This window comes from Geotrypetes seraphini, chromosome 11 (genome assembly GCF_902459505.1).
Source record: "Geotrypetes seraphini chromosome 11, aGeoSer1.1, whole genome shotgun sequence".
Classification (NCBI taxonomy): domain Eukaryota; kingdom Metazoa; phylum Chordata; class Amphibia; order Gymnophiona; family Dermophiidae; genus Geotrypetes; species Geotrypetes seraphini.
In genome coordinates, this window is record NC_047094.1 from 114,885,881 (window position 1) to 114,905,708 (window position 19,828).

General features: G+C 42.5%; 1 protein-coding gene across 6 annotated transcripts in view; it reads left to right on the forward strand.

Moving 5' to 3' along the window:
- Window positions 1-19,828, forward strand: part of TBC1D20 (TBC1 domain family member 20) — a 116,758-nt gene that overhangs the window by 59,389 nt on the left and 37,541 nt on the right. For all 6 annotated transcript variants that reach the window (XM_033963384.1, XM_033963379.1, XM_033963381.1 and 3 more), the window contains one exon: window positions 11,199-11,340. In XM_033963384.1, coding sequence (XP_033819275.1) covers window positions 11,199-11,340 — 142 coding nt within the window. The remainder of the gene's footprint in view (window positions 1-11,198; window positions 11,341-19,828) is intronic.

Sequence of the window (19,828 nt, forward strand, 5' to 3'; positions counted from 1 at the left end):
CTACGAACAAACAAATGTAGTAGATGAGGGTTTCTCAACTTCTTTAAGCCGAGTACCCACTAAGTCTGACAAATATCAACTGAGTACCCCCGCCCAAGCTTCGTCCCAGACCCTACCCCCATAATAAGAGTACTCAGTGTTGTCCCTAGCGGTTTTTAGCCAGGTGCTCGCCCGGCTAATTTAGGTAAGTGCCCGGCTGTCATCTCGGTGCAGTGTTTTAGGACAGTTTGGGTCCTCATGATCCAGGCATTTCTCCCTCTAATTGGCTTATCTCCTTCACCTTCACAGTCACCTTTCTGATGTTTTCTTTGTCAAATGGACCCCGGCATCGATGGCAAATGTTACGTTGCAAGCAGTGCTCATCCCAAAGCTTCCCCTCTGACACAGCTTCCTGTTTCCGCCTTGGTGGCTCGCATCAGAGGGGAAGCTTTGGGCCAAGCACCGCTTGCAAGATAACAGTTGACAAAGAAAACATTGGAAAGGTGACCATGAAGGTGAGGGAAGGGAGGGAGGGCCAATTAGGAGGAGAGGTTAAGTGGGCAGATGATGGAAGTGGGGAGAAGGGGGAGAGTGAGAGACAAAGAAGAGAGCAGATACTGAATGGAAGTGGAGAACGAGAACACATATTGGATGGAAGGAGGGAATAAAGAAAAAGGGCGCCAGGAAGTGACATCTCTGTTCTCAGTTTCAGTGCAGTCTATGTAGTGGTGCTAGGCATACAGCTGCTCTCTTCTTGTTCAGTACATAGCAAACCAATATATATGCAGTTTAAGCATTAGGTGTGTTACTGTGTGCAAAAATCCTTGTAGCACTCACTGTGGTTCCTGTTAAAGTGATTCCTCTGCCGTTTTAATATTTGCTCATACTGAGGGTTTTGTTAAAGTGACCCCATCTGCTGTTATTATATTTGCTCATATTTGGACCTGCATCCATAATGCAAGTGTGCAGAAACCCTAGCACAGGGGTGTCAAACTCATTCACATAAGGGGCCGAAATCTGAAAAAAAGGCTAAGTCGCGGTCCAAATTTTTTTTTAAAGATACTTAGGAGTCCTTTTATTAAGGTACGGCTAACCGATTTAGCGCGCACTAAATGCACACCTTAATAAAAGGATCCCTTAGTCTTAGTAGAAGTATAGGGTTACAACCTCTCCAACCCCATGTCAGCTCTGTGATATAAACAAAATAAATAAAGACAAAGCTGTGCTGTTTCTGAAACACCAGTATCAGGATTGTTAACTGAGCTCAGATAAGTGCATTATTAAATACTGCATAATTATTCATTTACTTTGGGGTAAATGATGAAAAAACTTGTGCTTAACTAATGGTGAGAGCACATGAAATATGTCAAGCTTATTTAATATGATACCTCTAACACTTTTATATTGAATATTTATATCTAATTTTGTTTTGATTTTTGCCTAACTACATTATATCTTCCTAAGAATACCAGCTCCAAAATACCTTTCCTCAGCTGCAGGTCTGCTTGGAACTCTGCAGGTTCACGCCACATCATCTTTAGATTCACGCAGCCTGCAGAGGATCGCTGGTCGGCAGTAGAGCTTCTAGCAGTCCGCCGTAGCCTCAGCTGCACGTTCCCTCTGGCGTGGTTCCGTACGTCAGAGGAGGGGCGGGACCACGCCAGAGGGAATGTGCAGCTGAGGCTACGGCGGCCTGCTAGGATCGTTACTGCCGACCAGCAATCCTCTGCATGCCACATGAACCTACAGATGATGCGGCGTAAATCTACAAATGATGCGGCGCTTGTACCACTTGGCCAGCTTTAGGGAAAATTGGAAATTGTCTGGCGGGCCAGATTTGGCCCGCGGGCCAGAGTTTCACATGTCTGCCCTAGCAGCACACACTGAATCCTGAGCAAAAGTTTTGTCACTTAATTGCTGAGGGTTTTGTTAAAGTGATCCATCTGCCATTCCTTTTTGTGTTCATATCTTGCCCTGCCATAGTGAAAGTGTGCATTGAATATCCAACAGGCTCCCACTCAAATCTTATTCATAGGTACTTTTAATTTTTTCCAAAGTTTTTAACAACATGAATTAAAAAAAAAAGTGTTCAGAAAACAACATTGCTCAGTTATTTCAGGAAAGAGGTGCCACAAACTAATGAAGGTGCAGCATCAACTCCTGGTGTGGCGGTTTCAGGCAAATTCATTACAGAGGCTGGTCCATCAGGGGAAATCTCTTCAGCACACACTCTGCCAATTGGTAAATCTAAGCACCGCTTATCCAGCATAAACAAACAATGGTTTAAAGATTTTGATTGGCTAATGGTCAAAAAAATGGTATGTGGTGCTCATTGTGCATGAAATATTCAAATAAACACTCCTTAAGGTGGGAGTTACCTTGGGTAAACGTGCCATGCACAAGAATTTGAAAAGAAAGCTTGCTGGACCATGAAATAAGTAAAACGCACATTGAGCCTTCTGCTGACCTTTTAGGAAAGCATATACTAGAGCAAACTGGACTTGGTCAAATTGAAAGAACTGTATCTGCGTTAAATAACTTACAGAGAGATGACTTTGTGGGAGCTTTAAAATCCATGTATTAGATGGCAAAAAATGAATTGCCACTTACAGCGTTGTTTGAAAAACTGTTGGAATACTGTAAAGAAATAGGTTGTTCTTTTTACAACATCTCAGTGTTGGTAAAAATGCACATTACACCTCTGAAAGAATAATGCAAGAGCTGCTGGATGTCTTAGCATCAGAAATAAAGTCTAACATACTGAAAAATATACATGCTGAAAATTTTTTTCAGTAATCTTTGTGATGGTAAACCACAGTCATCTCAGTTGTAAAGCAATTTATTATTTACATTAAATATGTTTGCCAGATCACTAAAGAGGAATTAGTTTTGTTTCAACCCACAATATGATTGATGGCAAAGTAGAGACTATAAGCAACACACTGAGTGAGCCTATGAACACTCTAGGCTTGAAAACTTTTAATCTGGTTTTAAACTTTTAATAGGGTCAGATGGGGTGGCTGTTATGATTAGGAAACAGAAAGGTGTGGCAAAACTGCTTAAAGATAAAACATCTAGACTCTTGGTCAAATGCCACAGTGTAAACCACCAATTGGCCCTTGCAAGTGCCCAAGCAGCAGCAGCTGTACCTTTTTTAACAAAACTGAACAATATCTTAAGGCAGCTGTTCTATTTCTTCCAAAATTCTTCAGTTAGGATGGCTAGTTTAACAGATATTCAAAATATTCTGAACATTCCCCAGATTAAGTTGAAAATGGCCAGTGATACTAGATGGCTGTCTCATGACTCTGTAGTACATAGAAACAGGATGGCAGATAAAGGCCAAATGGTCCATCTTGTCAGCCTATCCGCAGTAATCATTCTTGTACAAGCTCTCAGGATGCTGAATGGATGGATCTTGTATCTCTATTAGCTTCAGCTGCAGGGCAACTAAAAGATCCCTCCCCTTTGGGCTACTTGCCCGGGAGCTTCCTGTCTTGCTTCAGTTTGTTCCTGCAGCTTCACTGCTTGGTTTCACAGTTAATTCTGCTCGTGATTTGTTTTCACTTTCTAGTCTTATTTTGATTTTTTCGCAGGTTTGCCCAAGTGCTGTGAATCAACTCCGTGTGATTGATCCTTCGGCGGGAGATCGCAGACATGTTAACGTTTGTCTGCTTCAGAAGGGTGCTCTGTAAGCCTGAAACTGCAGTAAGCCCTCTGGACAGCCTGCAGATTGAATCGGGTCTCCAGGTTCGGGAGCCATCTCTCCCCTGGTTCGTCCGCAAAGGGATAGAACGCAGGCTGCTGCAGTTCCGAGGAGGTACGCCAGGATCGGAACCGCGTCGGGTGTCTTCCCTGATTTCCCTGAGGGGTCCTGATGGTCATGATATGAGGTGGCAGGGAAGTTGAGGTGGCCAGAAAATCTGAAATTCCAGTTTAATCAGCTCCTGAGGTATGATCTCCCTATGCTTGCACTATGTAATGCTGGCAGCCATTGAAATGCATTGAAGCACATGTATCTGTGGGGTCTTTGAGTCACAGAGTTTGACGATTTTAGGGGGGTCCTCAAATTAGGGTTTTGGGGGGTTTCCCTGCATGTCCTGGTACTCCAACCTGTAAAATCCTAAAATCGCCGTTTTTAGCGTTTTCCTGCGTTTTAAACGGCCGTTTTTATGTCAAAATCGGCACCTGTGGCGGGCATCTTGGATTTTCTTTAAAGTTTTTAAAACTATATTTTTTGGACTTAGAAGATTTGTTTTTGCTCCAAACTTCACAGATGGTCACTTCAGGACAGGATGGCATGGATTCATGCTGTAAATCCGGCGGATGGCTTGCAGTTGCACAGCCGCGTATTCTGTGTGCTGCGGCCCATCAGGGGCGTATCTGGTGTATGGATTCCGCACTTTCTTCCTCTGGAGAGGACCTGCTTTCCTCCGTTGCCGCCAGAGTTGCGATTCCAGTGTCCGGGACACCGCAATTGCGCGAGGAGGGTGTTTTCGCATAAACGCAGGCACAGTTCAAGGGAAAGTCTCATCGATCTTCAGACAATTTCAAATCTGAGTACTGCTGATTGGCTCAGGCCGCCGAGGACTATTTTCCGCCGGAAATTGTGGATATGTTGTCTCAGGCCTTCATGAGAAATTGAGCTATGCCTGTGTTTCCCTTTCAGACTGTGGTGCGGCAGTCTGTACAGCCTTTGGATTTCAGCATGTCAATCTGATCCTTGCTGGTATGCCTAAACGTCAGCAGCAATTTCCCGCTATTGTCGTGGTACCTGCATCAATTTCTAAGCCGTTACTGTCGCACGGTGATTTGGTGGGCCCCGCTGCGTGACTAGCCTAGCGGATCTCGGGGATTCCCAGAACGCTGATTCTCACGATGTGGGAGAGTATCAGATGGTGCGCAGGCTAAGTCCAGTTGCCTTCCTGATTTTATCTCTGAATCCCTGCAGATATTGGGAATTGATTCTGACTGCAGTTCAGGCGGAGTGTTCGATCATGTGTTCCACGTGCCCGTTTTCTGCTGCATTTCCGGATCATAAGGACTCGGCAGAAATGCTCTTGGAGGTTGGGAGGCCCCTGAGGGCTAAATGGTTAAATTGTATCCCATGACTGGCATTTTCCATGCACATAGTCCCGCTGTGGTTGGATTTGACGGTGGCTCAGGTCCCCAAACATACCTCCTTGCCGTCGGATGGAGGGGTGGTCCTGCCGGATGTCTAGAACCATAAGCTGGATTTTGTCTTGAACTGCTACAGGGGTGCGAGCTGCAGCGGCCGCTTCCTTTGTGGCCTGGGCATGTCATACTAAACCTCTATCATATTTTGATGATTTTTGCTATGCTGGGAGCTTATTCAGTTTCTGCTAGGAGATTGTTATGACTTCACCAGTGGTCGGGGGATTCTTCATTCAAGGCTGCTCTGAGCAAGCTGCCAGTCAAAGGTTTGCTCTTATTTAGCCAGGGTTTGGATGACCTTATGGCAAGTGTGCAGGACCATTAGCCTCAGGTGCTTCCTGGCCCTGGTTCTCGTCCACATTAAAAAAAAATAAAATAAAATTCATGCATATTCCCCTTTGTTGGGTTTAAGAGTTGGTGGGGGTTACCCGGGGAGTGCCCCTTCTGATCTTCAGGCTGTCCTTGTTCTAGGATTTTCCTGGGTTTTGCAGTTTATGATGTTTGCATTCTCTGTTAGTTTCCAGTTAGTATAATACGATATTGAGCAGAATTTAACTGGTAGCGGGAGTTCCCACGCCCTCTCTCTCTTTTCTTCTGTTTCCTGTTGTCATAGGTCTACATGGCTTTTCTACTAACTGAAGCAAGACAGGAAGCTCCCGGGCAGGTAGCCCAAAGGGGAGGGGTCTTTTAGTTGCCCTGCATTTGAAGCTAATAGAGATACAAGATCCATCTGTTCAGCATCCCAAGAATCTATACAAGAAGGAAAATTAGCAGAGGTAAGAAACTTAATCCTTCATTATCTCTTTCTCTCTTCGAGAGATCCTATATGCCTATCCCAGGCCCTTTTGAATTCAGACACAGTTTCTGTCTCCACCATCTCTTCTGGGAGACTGTTCCATGCAACTACCACGCTTTCTGTAAAAAAGTAGATTACTCCGGAGCCTATCACCTTTCATTGCAGAGTTTCCTTTCAAATTAAAGAGACTCGACTCATGCACATTTACATTATGTAGGTATTTAAACGTCTCTCTAACCTTTCCATCAAAGTATACAGATTGAGATCTTTAAGTCTGTCCCCATATGACTTATGATGAAGACCACATACCATTTTAGTAGCCTTCCTCTGGACTGATTCCATCCTTTCTCTATCTTTTTGAAGGTGCGGCCTCCAGAATTGTACACAATATTCTAAATGAGGTCTCACCAAAGTCTAAAGGACACAAACTAGACTTAATCACCTTCTCCCACAAAGAAACAATAGATCCCAAAATACAATATTACCCAGGACCCTGGGAAAAATGCATCTGGTCAGACCACTACATTGGCAAATTCAATCTACACTGGCTAAAACAGAATACACAGCAATAACACAAAAATGTCAACACGAACACAATAACCAGCCGGGGCATTATTAACCCAATCGAATTTTGGACCCACTACGAGTTACATCACACAACCAAAGAAATTCAGAATTTCCCTACAAGATGGGAAACTTACAGCAAAGAACTCCTAGACCAAATAGCACCATATAAAACATACAAAAAGAGAAATAGACCGCCAAATGAATGGTTTGACAGTGAACTACTAACCACCAAACAGGAACTAAAAAATTGGAGAGAATCTGGCTAAAAACAAACAAAGAATCAGACAACACAAACTGGAAACAAAAAATGAAAATATACAAAAATCTGATCAAAGAAAAACGCACTAAGCATTATGCGAAAAAAATTGGTACCTCAAAAATAAACAGCAAAGAATTGTTCAAACTAGTAAAAACAATAACCGATACAACACAAATACTGAAAAAGGACAATGAGCCCACTCCATCGGCACAAACCCTAGCCAACTACTTTCAAAATAAAATCGCGGAGTTAAGAGCAACTCTACCACAACCACAACAAATGCTCTTCAATACCTCGAACCCCATGACCAAGACACCAGAGTAGACATGATATGGGACCATCTCGATTACCCTGACTGGCATCAGTTCCTAAACTTATTCAACAAGTACACCAAATCTAACTGCCTACTTGACGTATGTCCCCCAAAAATCATGACAGTTGCCCCTCCAGAATTTAAAAAGGAACTATTCGCATGGCTAACATCCGCCCTTACAAGCGGAACATTAAACAAAAAAATGGGTCACATACTAATCACTCCAATCCCCAAAGATCGGAAAACCTCTTCAGCTCTGACATCCAATTTCAGACCCATAGCAAGCATTCCCCTCTTCACAAAGATACAGGAAGGATTGGTCAACCTTCAACTAGTAAACTACCTGGACAAATTTAACATCCTTAGTGAACACCAATCAGGATTCAGGAAAGGATACAACACAGAAACTGTCTTAGCCTCCTTACTGAATCACCTTTATGATCTCTTTAGCAAGGGCAAAAGCGCACTGATCCTACAATTAGACCTCAGCAGCGCGTTCGACTTGGTAGACCATGAAATCATGCTGCTGTGCCTTGAAGTAATGGGAATCTCTGGAAAGGCAAAGAAATGGTTCCAAGAATTCCTAATAAACAGATCCTACCAAGTAATCAGCAACGAAAACTACTCCAAACCATGGAAAAACCCTTCAGGCGTACCTCAAGGTTCCCCCCTATCGCCCACCCTTTTCAATATCTACATTGCCTCCTTAGGTCTTCTCCTACAAAAACTCAACTTAATACACTACATTTACGCAGACGACATATCCATTCTAATCCCCATAAATGACATCACAAAAGAAATTGTAGACAACCTCTCAAACATAATGACCGAAATTGACAAATGGACCACTAATTTCAAACTAAAACTAAACGCAGAGAAAACAAAAGTCTTTTTGGCTAGTCCTAATGACAAAATCACGAGAACATCGATAAAAATAAACAATCACAAATACCCAATTTCCAAAAACATAAAAATACTCGGTATCACCCTAGACACTCATCTAACTATGACTGACCACACAAACTCACTAGTGAAAAAATGTTTTTACACGCTATGGAAACTTAGGACCATAAAAAAATACTTTGACCCAACGTCATTCAGGTTGCTGGTACAGGCACTGATCCTATCCATTCTTGACTACTGCAACATCATCTACCTGGGCATCCCACAAAAAACAATAAAAAAACTGAGATTAATACAAAACACCGCCGTTCGCCTAATTTTCGGACTAAGAAAAAACGATCACATCAGCCCCTACTATAAAAAACTGCATTGGCTTCCAATAGAAGCGCGAATACTATTCAAATTTGCTTGCACCTGTTTCAGGCAAGCCTGGGGACTAGCACCTTCATACCTGTAAACTCACTTCATCCTGCACAACCCCACACGAGCAACCAGAAACAAAAACTTCTTTGCATACCCAAAGATTACAGGCTGCAGATACAAATCATTCCTGGACAGAACCTTTAAACCTTTAAACTACATAAACGAACCCAATCTGTCTTACAGTGCCTTCCGTAAATCGATCAAAACCGCCCTATTCGCTAAATTTGTTGACTAAAACTGTCCCCTTCCTCACTAGGACCCTCCCTCACTAGGACTCCCCTCCCCGTAAACGCCTTTTTCTTCCTCTCAAGAAGCTCCTAATCTATTCAGATATCCTCTACTCATAGAACTCCTACTCGTATGTAAGCTCTAAAGTATTCAGGTATTCATTACCCATAGAACTCCAATTAGCACGTTAGTTTCCCATTAGACTATTATATTGTATTAGACACATTGCATGGTATTGTATCTAGTCTTATTGTATTGTATTGTATTCAGACTCACTGTATTGTACTGTACTGTATTGTATTGTATTGTATGTAGACTTATTGTTTTGTATTAAGACCTTTTGTTATTCGCTGAATGTCCAGCCCTCTTACAATGTAAACCGCCTAGAAGTCGCCTGACTATGGCGGTATAGAAAAATAAAGTTATTATTATTATTATTATTATTATAATACAGGGACATCAATACCTCCTTTTTCCTACTAGCCATACCTCTATGCAACCTAGCAGACTACTCACCTGTGATTGATGTGCTTATACCAAACAGCCCAGCAAATTAATATTTATAGTTAGCGGCTCTTGAAAGTTGATCAATGAGCAAATGGAATCCCAAACTTGTTGCCAATAATACTGTAAAAGTTCACATTGAAAAAGTAAATGGACCAGAGTAAACATCACTTTACTACAAGACCAAAATTTATTTGATTCATTAGCTCTGATTTTACTCAATTTGTAGGGGGTCCATATTGCTTTATGTAAAACAAAGTATATGGATTGAATAATGGCAGTAGATTTCAAAGTTTTGTATACAGAAAGCCAAAACTTAACACCCTGTTCTTTTATTAAAAGTGCCAATGGACTTTAAAAAAAAATATTAAAAAGCAGCAGGGCAAAAACTGAACCCAGTGGAACACCACTTATGATAGGGTAATCTTTGGATTGATGATTTGAAAAAAGTACCTGAAAAAAAGATTACTTAAGAAAGATTTAAACCAAAATTTTGAAGATGTGAAAAAAGAATAGAGTGATCAATCATATGAAAAGTACATGTAAGATCAAAGGAAACTAACAAAACATTGCCCCTGTCCAAGGCTGATTGAAGAAAATTCAAAAGAGTGACTAGAATTGTTTTACAGCTATGGCCTTGACTGTCAGGGATGAAGAATATTTTTTGATTCCACAAAATCAGAAACCTTTTTAAAGACACTTGCTTAATGATTTTAGAAAGGTAGGGGAGACTCCAAATTGGATGATAATTTGATGGAGTTTCTGGATCAAGTGGTATTTTCTATAAAACTGGACGTACTATTGCTTGTTTCCTGATATCTGGTACCAAGCCAGTAGATAAACTATTACAAACCATTTGAAAGATATAAGGAATAAGACAGTGGCGAGATTCCGAAATCCAAGAAGATGGTATCAAAAAGACAAGTGGTTTTTCGGGAAGTATTAACTGTGTAAAAGATGTCAAATTTGGGTTTCCTCCTTGCACACCTCCCATGCAAGTTAAATTTGTGCAGTCTCTTTCTGATTGTAGAGGCATACACTTTCACATCAACAGTTGCAAGAGCCTGCCGTAGGTCCCTTGATGACATTTTAGGGTTTGGGGAGATTTCTTTTAGCATCTTGCGGTCTGCTATGGGGGTCAACTTGCTTGGACAACCAGACCTGGGCATGTTGGCAGTTGTATGGAAAGTCCTCCACTTGTACACTATTTTCCGGACCGTGGAATGGCTAATGTCAAATTCTTTCGAGATCTTTTTAAATCCCTTACCAGATTTATAAGCTGCTACAATCTTCTTTCTGAAGACCTCAGACAGCTCTTTTGATCTCACCATGGTGTTCACTCTCACTGCAGCAATCATGAGCACACCAAACTAAATGTCTAAGGTTTAAGTAGGGCAAACCTCCTTCAAAATGCTGAGTAATGATGTTTTAATCATGTGCACCTGATGTGATACACCTGTGTGTGATTTGAGCCACTTTAAGTGGGAGGATATGTGGGGATATCCTAATTCATTCCTCAGAATACACATTTTTGTGGGTATCTTGTTTCATGAGTAAATCAAGGAAATGTTTTGTTGTTTTCCTGCAATTACATTGCTTTCCTTTCCAGAGATTTAAAAAAAAAAAAAAAAAAGATTTGACATCGATATGTGAACATTTCTTAAGAAAGAACTGAATATTTCATGGGGTGTCTTAATTTTTTCACATGACTGTATGTATTAGAAGTGTAACCTCCCTTATGAATTACTTCACTGCTATATGCAAAGCTACATTAAAACAATTTTGACTTTATATGGAAATTTTATATTGAATGGTGGTGTAGTAATAATGAGGCCTAATTTAGAAAAGATAATTAAGAAGTGTTTCACTCTTCCTGAATTGTGGCTTTGGGGATGGGGTCCTAGGGAAGTGTAACAATACATGCAAGTCAGGGAGGAGGGTTTCTTCTGTCAAGCTCTATGCAATGAGGGGTTGGTATCACATGCATGGGTTGGGGAGGAGGGTCTCTTCTCTCAGGCTCTATGTAATGATGATCTCCTATGTTTGAACAGAGCAGAAGTTGGCACCATCTTTGCACTGAGCTGGCTGATCACATGGTTTGGGCATGTACTCTCCGATTTCAGTCATGTCGTGCGGTTGTATGACTTTTTCTTGGCCTGTCACCCTCTGATGCCCATTTACTTTGCAGCTGTGGTAAGTTGTTGTAGATCAGCAGAAAACCAGATAGAATTCAGAGCTGGAAACATGGTTCTGTGGATTGGGAAAAAAAAATTAACCATACCGTTACAAATACTGACTTAGCTACTGGGATATGTTTTAAAGTAGAGAACAATCACTTAGAGTCTAGAAATTCTTTTAAATCTAAATACTAAACTACATTCCCAGACCTAGAACTCGCATGCCTCATAAATGGCTCAATAAATTGTACTGAAATATTTCTAGTCCTTGATTGACAGGTTTCAACATTAAACAATGTGGGGCTCATAATAAAAAAAAACGCAACTATCAAAAAGTGGCCTAAATTGGTACTTGGATGATCAAAAAGACAGATCATCCAAATACCAATAATCAAAGCTGGTTTTAGATGTATCTAAAACCAGCTTAGGCCTTTACCCTGCCTCTAAACGCCTAGAGCGAAAAGAGGTGTTTTTAGAGGAGGGGAAAGAGCGGGAGGTGGGCCGACCTAGACTTAGTCGTACAGCAAGTATAACCAAAACTTTAACAAGGTTGCCCAGTCAGAACTTGTACGTTTTGACTTAGACCAAGTCAAAACAGGTATAAATTCCAAATAGGGGCCGCTGAGCTGATCGCAGCTGCCGCGATCAGCTCAGCAGCCCCGGCAACCTGCCCACCCCCCACCACAACAATTGTGGTAGGAGAGATGCCTAATCTCCCCTGCCGCGATCGCGATCCACCCCCCCAAACCCCTACAATACTGGCAGGAGGGATCCCAAGCTCTCCTGCTGAGGCGCAAACCCCGTGACTCCCCCGATTGACCCCCCCAAATCCCTGATTGAACCCCCGAATGGCCTCCCTAACCCCTGAATGGCCCCCCTAACCCCCTCAACTTACTTTATGTTGGCTGGACGGACGAGTCCCAAGCCCAGCCAATCGGCCTAGGGTCTGATTTGGCCAGGCGCCTAAGACCCCGCCCATAGGAGGGGCCTTAGGTGCCTGGGCCAACCGGAATTGGCCCAGTTGCCATAGCCCCTCCTATAGGCGGTGCCTTAGGCACATGGGCTGGGTTGACCCCATATGCCTAAGGCCCCACCCACAGGAGGGGACCTAAGGCAACTGGCCCAATTCCGGTTGGCCCAGGTGCCTAAGGCCCCTCCTGTGGGCCGACCGGGCTTGGGACTCATCTGTCCGTCCAACTTAAAGTAAGTTGAGGGGGGTGTTGGGTTGGGCTCCCTCCTGCCGGTATTGTTGGTTTGGGGGCGGGTGGATCGTGATCGCAACAGGAGAGATTAGGCATCTCTCTTGCTGCGGTTTGTGGGATGGGAGTATCACGATCGGGGCAGGAGAGATTAGGCATCTCTCCTGCTGCGATCGTTGCGGAGGGGGTGGAGGATTCTGTAACCGGTGTTGCTTTAGACCGGTTACAGAATCCAGATTTTAGGCGAAGGACTGGGTTCTCCATCGCCTAAAAGGTCTTGTTTTGAGCGTTTGGGACTTGGACAATTTTTTGGTTGATAATGTGTTCTAAGGTTAGATGCAGTGGTAGTTTGGGCGATTAAACTGCTGAATGTAGAGTTAGCGTTACGTTATCAATGGTATCTGGATTATATTCTATTTTCATCAATACAATGTGTTGTAGTGAAAAAATGATGCCTCAGCCCCACCACTCCGCCGCTTGTTAAAGATTCAAAAAGCGGGAAGCTAGTTGTGGTGCTTCATCATTGGCAATCAATTTTTGTGATATTTTTCATTATTTTATGTTCGTTTTTACTTAGTATCAAAAATCCTTCACTTCTTGAATGTACTTAACAAAGTAAATCATACTTATCTCAGCAAAAAAACCCAGGGAGTCAGACCCGACATGTTTCACAACAAAGTGTTTTTTCAAGGGTCTCCCTGCAAAAAGTATATAGAGCAGAAGTTAAAACATGCAATTGTGTCCTACTCCTCCCTAAATCTAAATTTCAGTTTTTTTTAGTTTTTTTAGTTTAAATCATGTACTCACCACGGGTGCCGCTGTCATCCGACTCCAAGTTAGTAATGAGAAAAGATGGCGGCGGCGGCCCTGGTGTGCAGTTTAAATACTCCCTCACAATTATCCATAACTCCACCCCCTGCGTCCGATTGGTCCGAACTGCTTTACACTGTCCCCCACTCAATTTCTATATTCAACCCATGAGGCTCAACAGTGTCAAGTGAAAAAATGTATCTTTGTTCAAATTCATTCAGCCTGATCGAGTCCCCCCCTCCATCCAACCCTACTACTTTCTTTATAACTCGCCATCTCAAATCTGTAACCGTATGTTTAAATCTCAACCAGTGTTCAACCAGCGGTGCTTGTGTGATCTCATTAGTGATACGAGACTTGTGCTCAGTAAGTCTGGTTCTTATTTTCCTGCTCGTACGCCCCACATATATAAGGTCACAGGGGCATGTTATAATATATATGACCCCCTGAGAATTGCAGTCGGTGACATGCCGAGCTCTCAACGTGACTGCTTTTCCAGAATGTAGAGGTAGGCCATTCTCAAAAAAAGAAATCGAATTTTGGACATTTTTTTTGAGAATGGACATTTTCCCTGCTGCTACTTTCAGCGTTTAGGGGCTTAGACCAAAAGGGAACTTAGATGTTTTTTTTTTTAATTATGCCTCTGTGTGTCTGGGGAAACTCATTCCTGTTAAATGCTGTCTAATGTACTTATTTCCCTTCCACATCACAGAACTCAGCTCTTTGCCTCACCAGGAAGCAGAAAAGAAGGAGATAACCAATTACAATTGCATATCGATACTAAATAAAGTGTGTTCTTTTTACATTCCTGTCCTTTCTTTTTAGATTATTTGGTGCATGACATTTCATTCAGAACATGCTACATGAATCCAGTGCCTCTCTCCTGCTTAAAGCTTTGATCTGGTGTAGGCTGACCATCTGATATTTGAAGCTACTAGAACTGTTTTTAAGATGCAGCACTGAGACATACCTTTTTCTGGTTCATTCAAATGCTCATTAGGATTGTGCAGAAAAACCTAAAGTTTGGAAAACTGCAAATTGAAGTTTTTCCCATAAATTGATTGTGCTTGATCAGAAAATAATTTAAAAACAATAATTTTTAAGCCTGTCCTTGGGTTGCTCAAATCACTGATTACATAAAGCTCCGTTTTTCTTAGAATTTGATATTAATTTTGCCTAATGGAGAAAATTTCTTGGTATTATAGCTATAATTTAGATGTTTTCAGACTTAGCAATGATACATTGATAAAAAGACATTTTGTGCAAAAAAAATGTAGCAGTATTTTATTAAATGATTCTTCAATATCTGCACTTTATTGTGGAAAATAACAGAAATTTAACATACTTCGCTAATAGCTAAACATGTACACTTTGGTGTAGCCATCTACTAATGGTGTTCCAAATACTCAAGCAGTCAATGTCTTGAAATAGGATAAAGCCTGCAATGCTGTTCAACTTCTTGCAACAAGGCCTCACGCTGCACTGCGTCTGTAGTGTCACCCATATCTGTTAGTATAAGTAACAAATACTGGAGCTACTTCTAAAACTAAGGGACAGTTTTACTAGATTATGGTAAACATTAATGTGTAAAAACAAAAAAAGTATCCAATATGACTGCAGTAAAATAACAAGTCAAAGAACAGATAAGTCCTTTTGGATACAAACTGTTTTATGATTTTATTTTTATGTTTGTCCAATAAAGACTTGGCATCCTGTACACCATCACTGCAGTTTTTGCTTTTGTTCTTAAACATTAATGTGCATACTGTAACGTAAAAGACACTGCATTCTGTGGTAGTTTTGTATTTGGCATGTGCTACCCACCAGCTAGGTGCTAGGGTGAGTCTGGGGGCGGAGAGTAGATGTACCCAGTGCTAATCAGCACAGCTATTGTACATCTCCGCATACTAACCGATTAGCATGTGGTTAGCAAGTGAACCACTGCTTCCTAGAAAATAGTTATTGGTAAGAGCTCACTCACTAATGGTTACGTGCTACAGACCCAGTGCAGCGTGAGGCCTTTTTGCAAAGAGTTGGACAGCATCGCAGGCTTTATCCTGACTATCTCAAGAAGACATTGAATATTTGAGTGTTTGGAATGCCATTGGTAGATGACTACACCAAAGTGTATGTGTTTAGATATTAGCTAAGTATGTTAAATTTCTGTTATTTTTCACAATAAAGTGCAGATATTGAAGGTTCATTTAATAAAATACTGCTAGATATTTTGCATAAATGTCTTTTTATCAACGTTTCATTGCTGAGTGTGAAAACATAAAAGTTAAAGCTATAATACCAAGAAATTTGCTCCATTAAGCAAAAATAGCAAATTTTAAGGAAAATGGAGCTTTATGTAATCAGGGGCTTTGAGCAACCCCAGGATGGACTTTTTAAAAAATTCAAAATTATTTTCTAATCAAGCATAGTCAAATTCATGGGTAAAACTTCAATTCACAGTTTTTCCAACTTTAAGGGTTCCTTTTACAAAGGTGCGCTAGTGTTTTTAGCACGTGATAAAATACCGTACGTGCTAGCCACTACTGCTTCCTTTTAAGCAGGCGGTAATTTTTCGGTTAGCGCTTACTAATCTTGTGCGTGCGCTAAAAACGCTAGCGCACCTTTGTAAAAGGAGCCCTAAATTTTTGGGGAAAATCCTAAGGGGCTCATAATCATAAAAAGCAAAACATTCAAAAAGTGGCCTAAATCGGTACTTGGACGATCAAAAAGACAATGTCCAGTGGGGGAGGCTCGGGGGGCCGTCTTCGGCAGGAGGGCCTGGGCTCCTTCCTGCCGGTTCGGTTTTTTGTGGGATCGTTGCAGTGTGGGGGGTGGGAAGTTACAGGATTCTGTAACTGGCGTTGTTTTTTTTTTTTTGACAGATACCAGTTACAAAATCATGCTTTTAGGCGAAGGACTTGGCTCTTCCTTCAGGCTACCTATTCAGGCTATCTATTCTATCAATTAGAATAGAGTGAGAAAAATTACTGAAGCTGCCAAGCTTGAACTTTTGAAGGGCTGTGACTCAACTCTCTAGTTGCAGCCCAGCCTGAATATAACAGAACTAGAAGCATGCAGCCTACTTATTGGATATTAATCTCCTGGAAACAGGATGCCCCAACTTGTTAAGGTTAAAAAAAGACAAAAAGTTGTGGAGATGATCTGTATGATATAGTCTTCTGTAAAAAAATAGCTAATGCTCATTTGCAGTCTAGAGTATGAAGAGTCGATTCTCCTAGATGAGAATAAGACTTGGAAAGATTACTGGTAGCACAATCGATTGATAAATTTCAGTGATAATCCATGAGAAGTGTGGATTCAGTGACAAACATAGATAAAAACGTTGAATGAGTGCGAAGCACAATGTTATCGTGGAGGAACGCTGTAAATAGTGTATCTGCTACTAATGGTTCAAGTCCTTTCACTCTTCTGGCAGAAGTGCAAAAGGTGAGAAATAGAACTTTCCTAGTAGGAAAACTGTAGACATCAAGTCAAAGGCAAACTTCGTAATTAGATAGGAACCACATTAAGATCCCATACCACTGAGAGGTGGTTGTACATTGAGAAGTCTTTCTAGAAATCTATGAATGAGAGGATGAGTAGTACCATCCACAGTCCTGTGAAAGCAGTAATATTAGTAAGATGGACTCCAAAAAAATGAGTTTGAGACCAGAATCCGACAAATGGAGGAGAAAAGTCAAATCAGAGAAAAAACACAGATGACAATGAGGCTGTTGGTACCCTGAAAATGGAAGGCAGTGTAAGGAAATCTCATAAGAACATAAGAAGCGCCACCTCCGGATCAGACCTTCAGTCTATCAAGTCTGGCGATCCGCACACGCAGAGGCCCAGCCAGGTGTACACCTAGTGTAATTTTTAGTCACCCATATCCCTCTATGCCTCTTGTAAGGAGATGTGCATCTAGTTTGCTTTAAAATCCTAGGACAATTGATTCCGCTATAACCTCCCTGGGAGAGCATTCCAGGTGTCAACCACTCTTGCGTGAAGCAGAACTTCCTGATATTTGTCCTGGATTTGTCCCTGCTTTGCTTCATTCCGTGTCCTCTTGTCCGTGTCAAATTGGATATTGTAAATAATTTTTTTTCTGCTCTATTTTGTCGATTCCTTTCAGTATTTTGAAGGTCTCAATCATATCCCCTCACAGTCTCCTTTTCTCAAGGGAGAACAATCCCAGTCTCTTAAGTCGTTCCTCGTATTCCAGTTTCTCCATACCTTTTACTAGCTTCGTTGCTCGTCTCTGCACTCTCTCCATCAGTTTTATATCCTTCTTTAGGTTGGGAGACCAATGTTGGACACAGTATTCCTAGTGTGGTCTGACCATTGCTCTATAAAGCGGCATTATAACCCTCTCCGATCTACTCGTGATTCCCTTCTTTATCATGCCTAACATTCTATTTGCTTTGTTTGCTGCCGCCGCGCATTGTGTCGACGGTTTCAGGGTCCTATCTATCAGTACACCCAGGTCCTTTTCTTGTTTGCTCTTACCCAGAGTTGCTTCTGACATTCTATACTCGTGCTCCTTGTTCTTTCTGCCTAAATGCATTACTTTGCACTTTTCCACATTAAACTTCATCTGCCATTTCTCTACCCATTTCTCTAACTGACACAAGTCGCTCTGGAGTTCCTTGCTATCCTTCTGCGATCTGATTGCCCGGCATAGCTTTGTGTCATCTGCAAACTTGATGATCTCACTGGATGTTCCTGCCTCTAGGTCATTGATGAAAATATTAAATAAGATTGGCCCAAGTACCAAGCCCTGGGGTACCCTGCTAGTCACTTTCTCCCAGTCTGAGAAATTCCCATTTATGCCCACTCTCTGCTTTCTGTTCTCTAGCCATTTGCCTATCCATCTTTCTATATCCCCCTATATTCCATGGCTTTGTAGTTTCTCGCAAAATAATGTTCCATATGTAGGATTCAGATGTAAGCCTTTGGTGTCCCACTGTAGAAAAGAGGGAGAAGATAGTGGGATCTGATCCAAGATGGCAGCAGCTTAGTACAACGCTCCTGTACTAGGTCGGAGCATTCCAATTTTTCAGCAAAATAATGCCTCATACCAAGAGAAAGGGAATGGTGCGGTCAGAACCCTTGGCGATCAGCACTTCCCTGCCTGCTCAGCGGTCTATACGGAATTTTCTCTGCACTTCGTCTCCACTGTTACCCGGAGCACAGACTGCTGTCTCATCGGCGGGAGGAGCCGCCGAAGAGCTGGACCTTGAAACATCTCTCTCGCTTCTGGGTTCTGTTGCCCAGTCACTTCCAGCTGCAGCCGCGGCACTGCTGGGAGTCCCAGATGAGGAGCACTCAATCTGGGAAACCCCAATTCAAGGGGCAACTGCCGTGAAATCTACAGAGGAGCATGGAGAGCTGGGAGGGGTAGTGCAAACTACTCCCCAGCTAGAGAAACCTGCGGCAATAACTCTGGAGAGCAGTTGAGAAGCTCTCCAGACACTGAACACTAGTGCTGCCCGATTCGCGATTCGAATCGATTCAAATCGGTTTGTTATTGCATAAAATCGGACTTACTGATTCGTTGGCCCCTTGCTACCACCGCAGACCCGTTCGGGATTTCCTTCTGCCACCGAAGTCCTTGCTTCTATGTACTGTAACTTCCAGTTTTGCAAAAACCGGAAGTTACATCGAAGCAAGGACTCCGGCAGAAGGAAATCCCGAATGGGTCTCTGCGTACAGATCTGGGCAGCAAGGCTCTCTCCTTCCCAGCAGCAAAGCTCTCTCCTCTCCTCCCTGGCCAGGCAAAAGTGGTGGTAGCAAATGCGACTCACTACCCTGCTGCTACTTGGGCGTCTTTTCTCCATTCGGCCGCCCAAGCGGAAACAGGAAGTTTTCACTGAGGGTGGGCCGCAGTGGAGAGAAGACGCGAGGAGTGCTGGCAGGAGTGGATCGCTACCGCCAGGGCAGACCTCTTACCAGATGTGTCCCTCCTGCCGGACTCTCTTTGGGAAAGGTGCGGGGGTGTGGTGGTGGTGGGGGCTTAGGAGTGCCATAAAAAAAAATTAATTAAAAAGCAGATGGCGGGAGAGGGGAGATGGGGAGTTGGTGGACTGGAGGAGAGATGATAGATGGGAGAAATTAACTTGGTGGAGAGGGTAGATGGACTTCGGGGAGATCATGGAGAGGGGAGATGAGGGGAAGGAGAGAGATGGTGGACAATGGGATTTAGGGAGGGAAGGAACAGAAAGGAAGAGAAGTTGGACACAAGATATGGTGTGTAGGGGAGGGATAGATATACTGAATAGTAGGGTAGTTGGGAAGAGAAAGGGAGACATGGTGGACCCTGGGATGGCGGGAAAGTAGAGAGAGATGAAGGATGAAAGGGAATTCAGAAAAGATAGATGGATATGAAAAAAAGGAAAGATACCAGACCTCCAGGGGAGGGGAGGGAAACGGAAGGGGAGTACAAAGACAGATGATGAATGGTTAGCACGGAGAAAGAAGGAGGCCCTGGCAAGCAAGTTA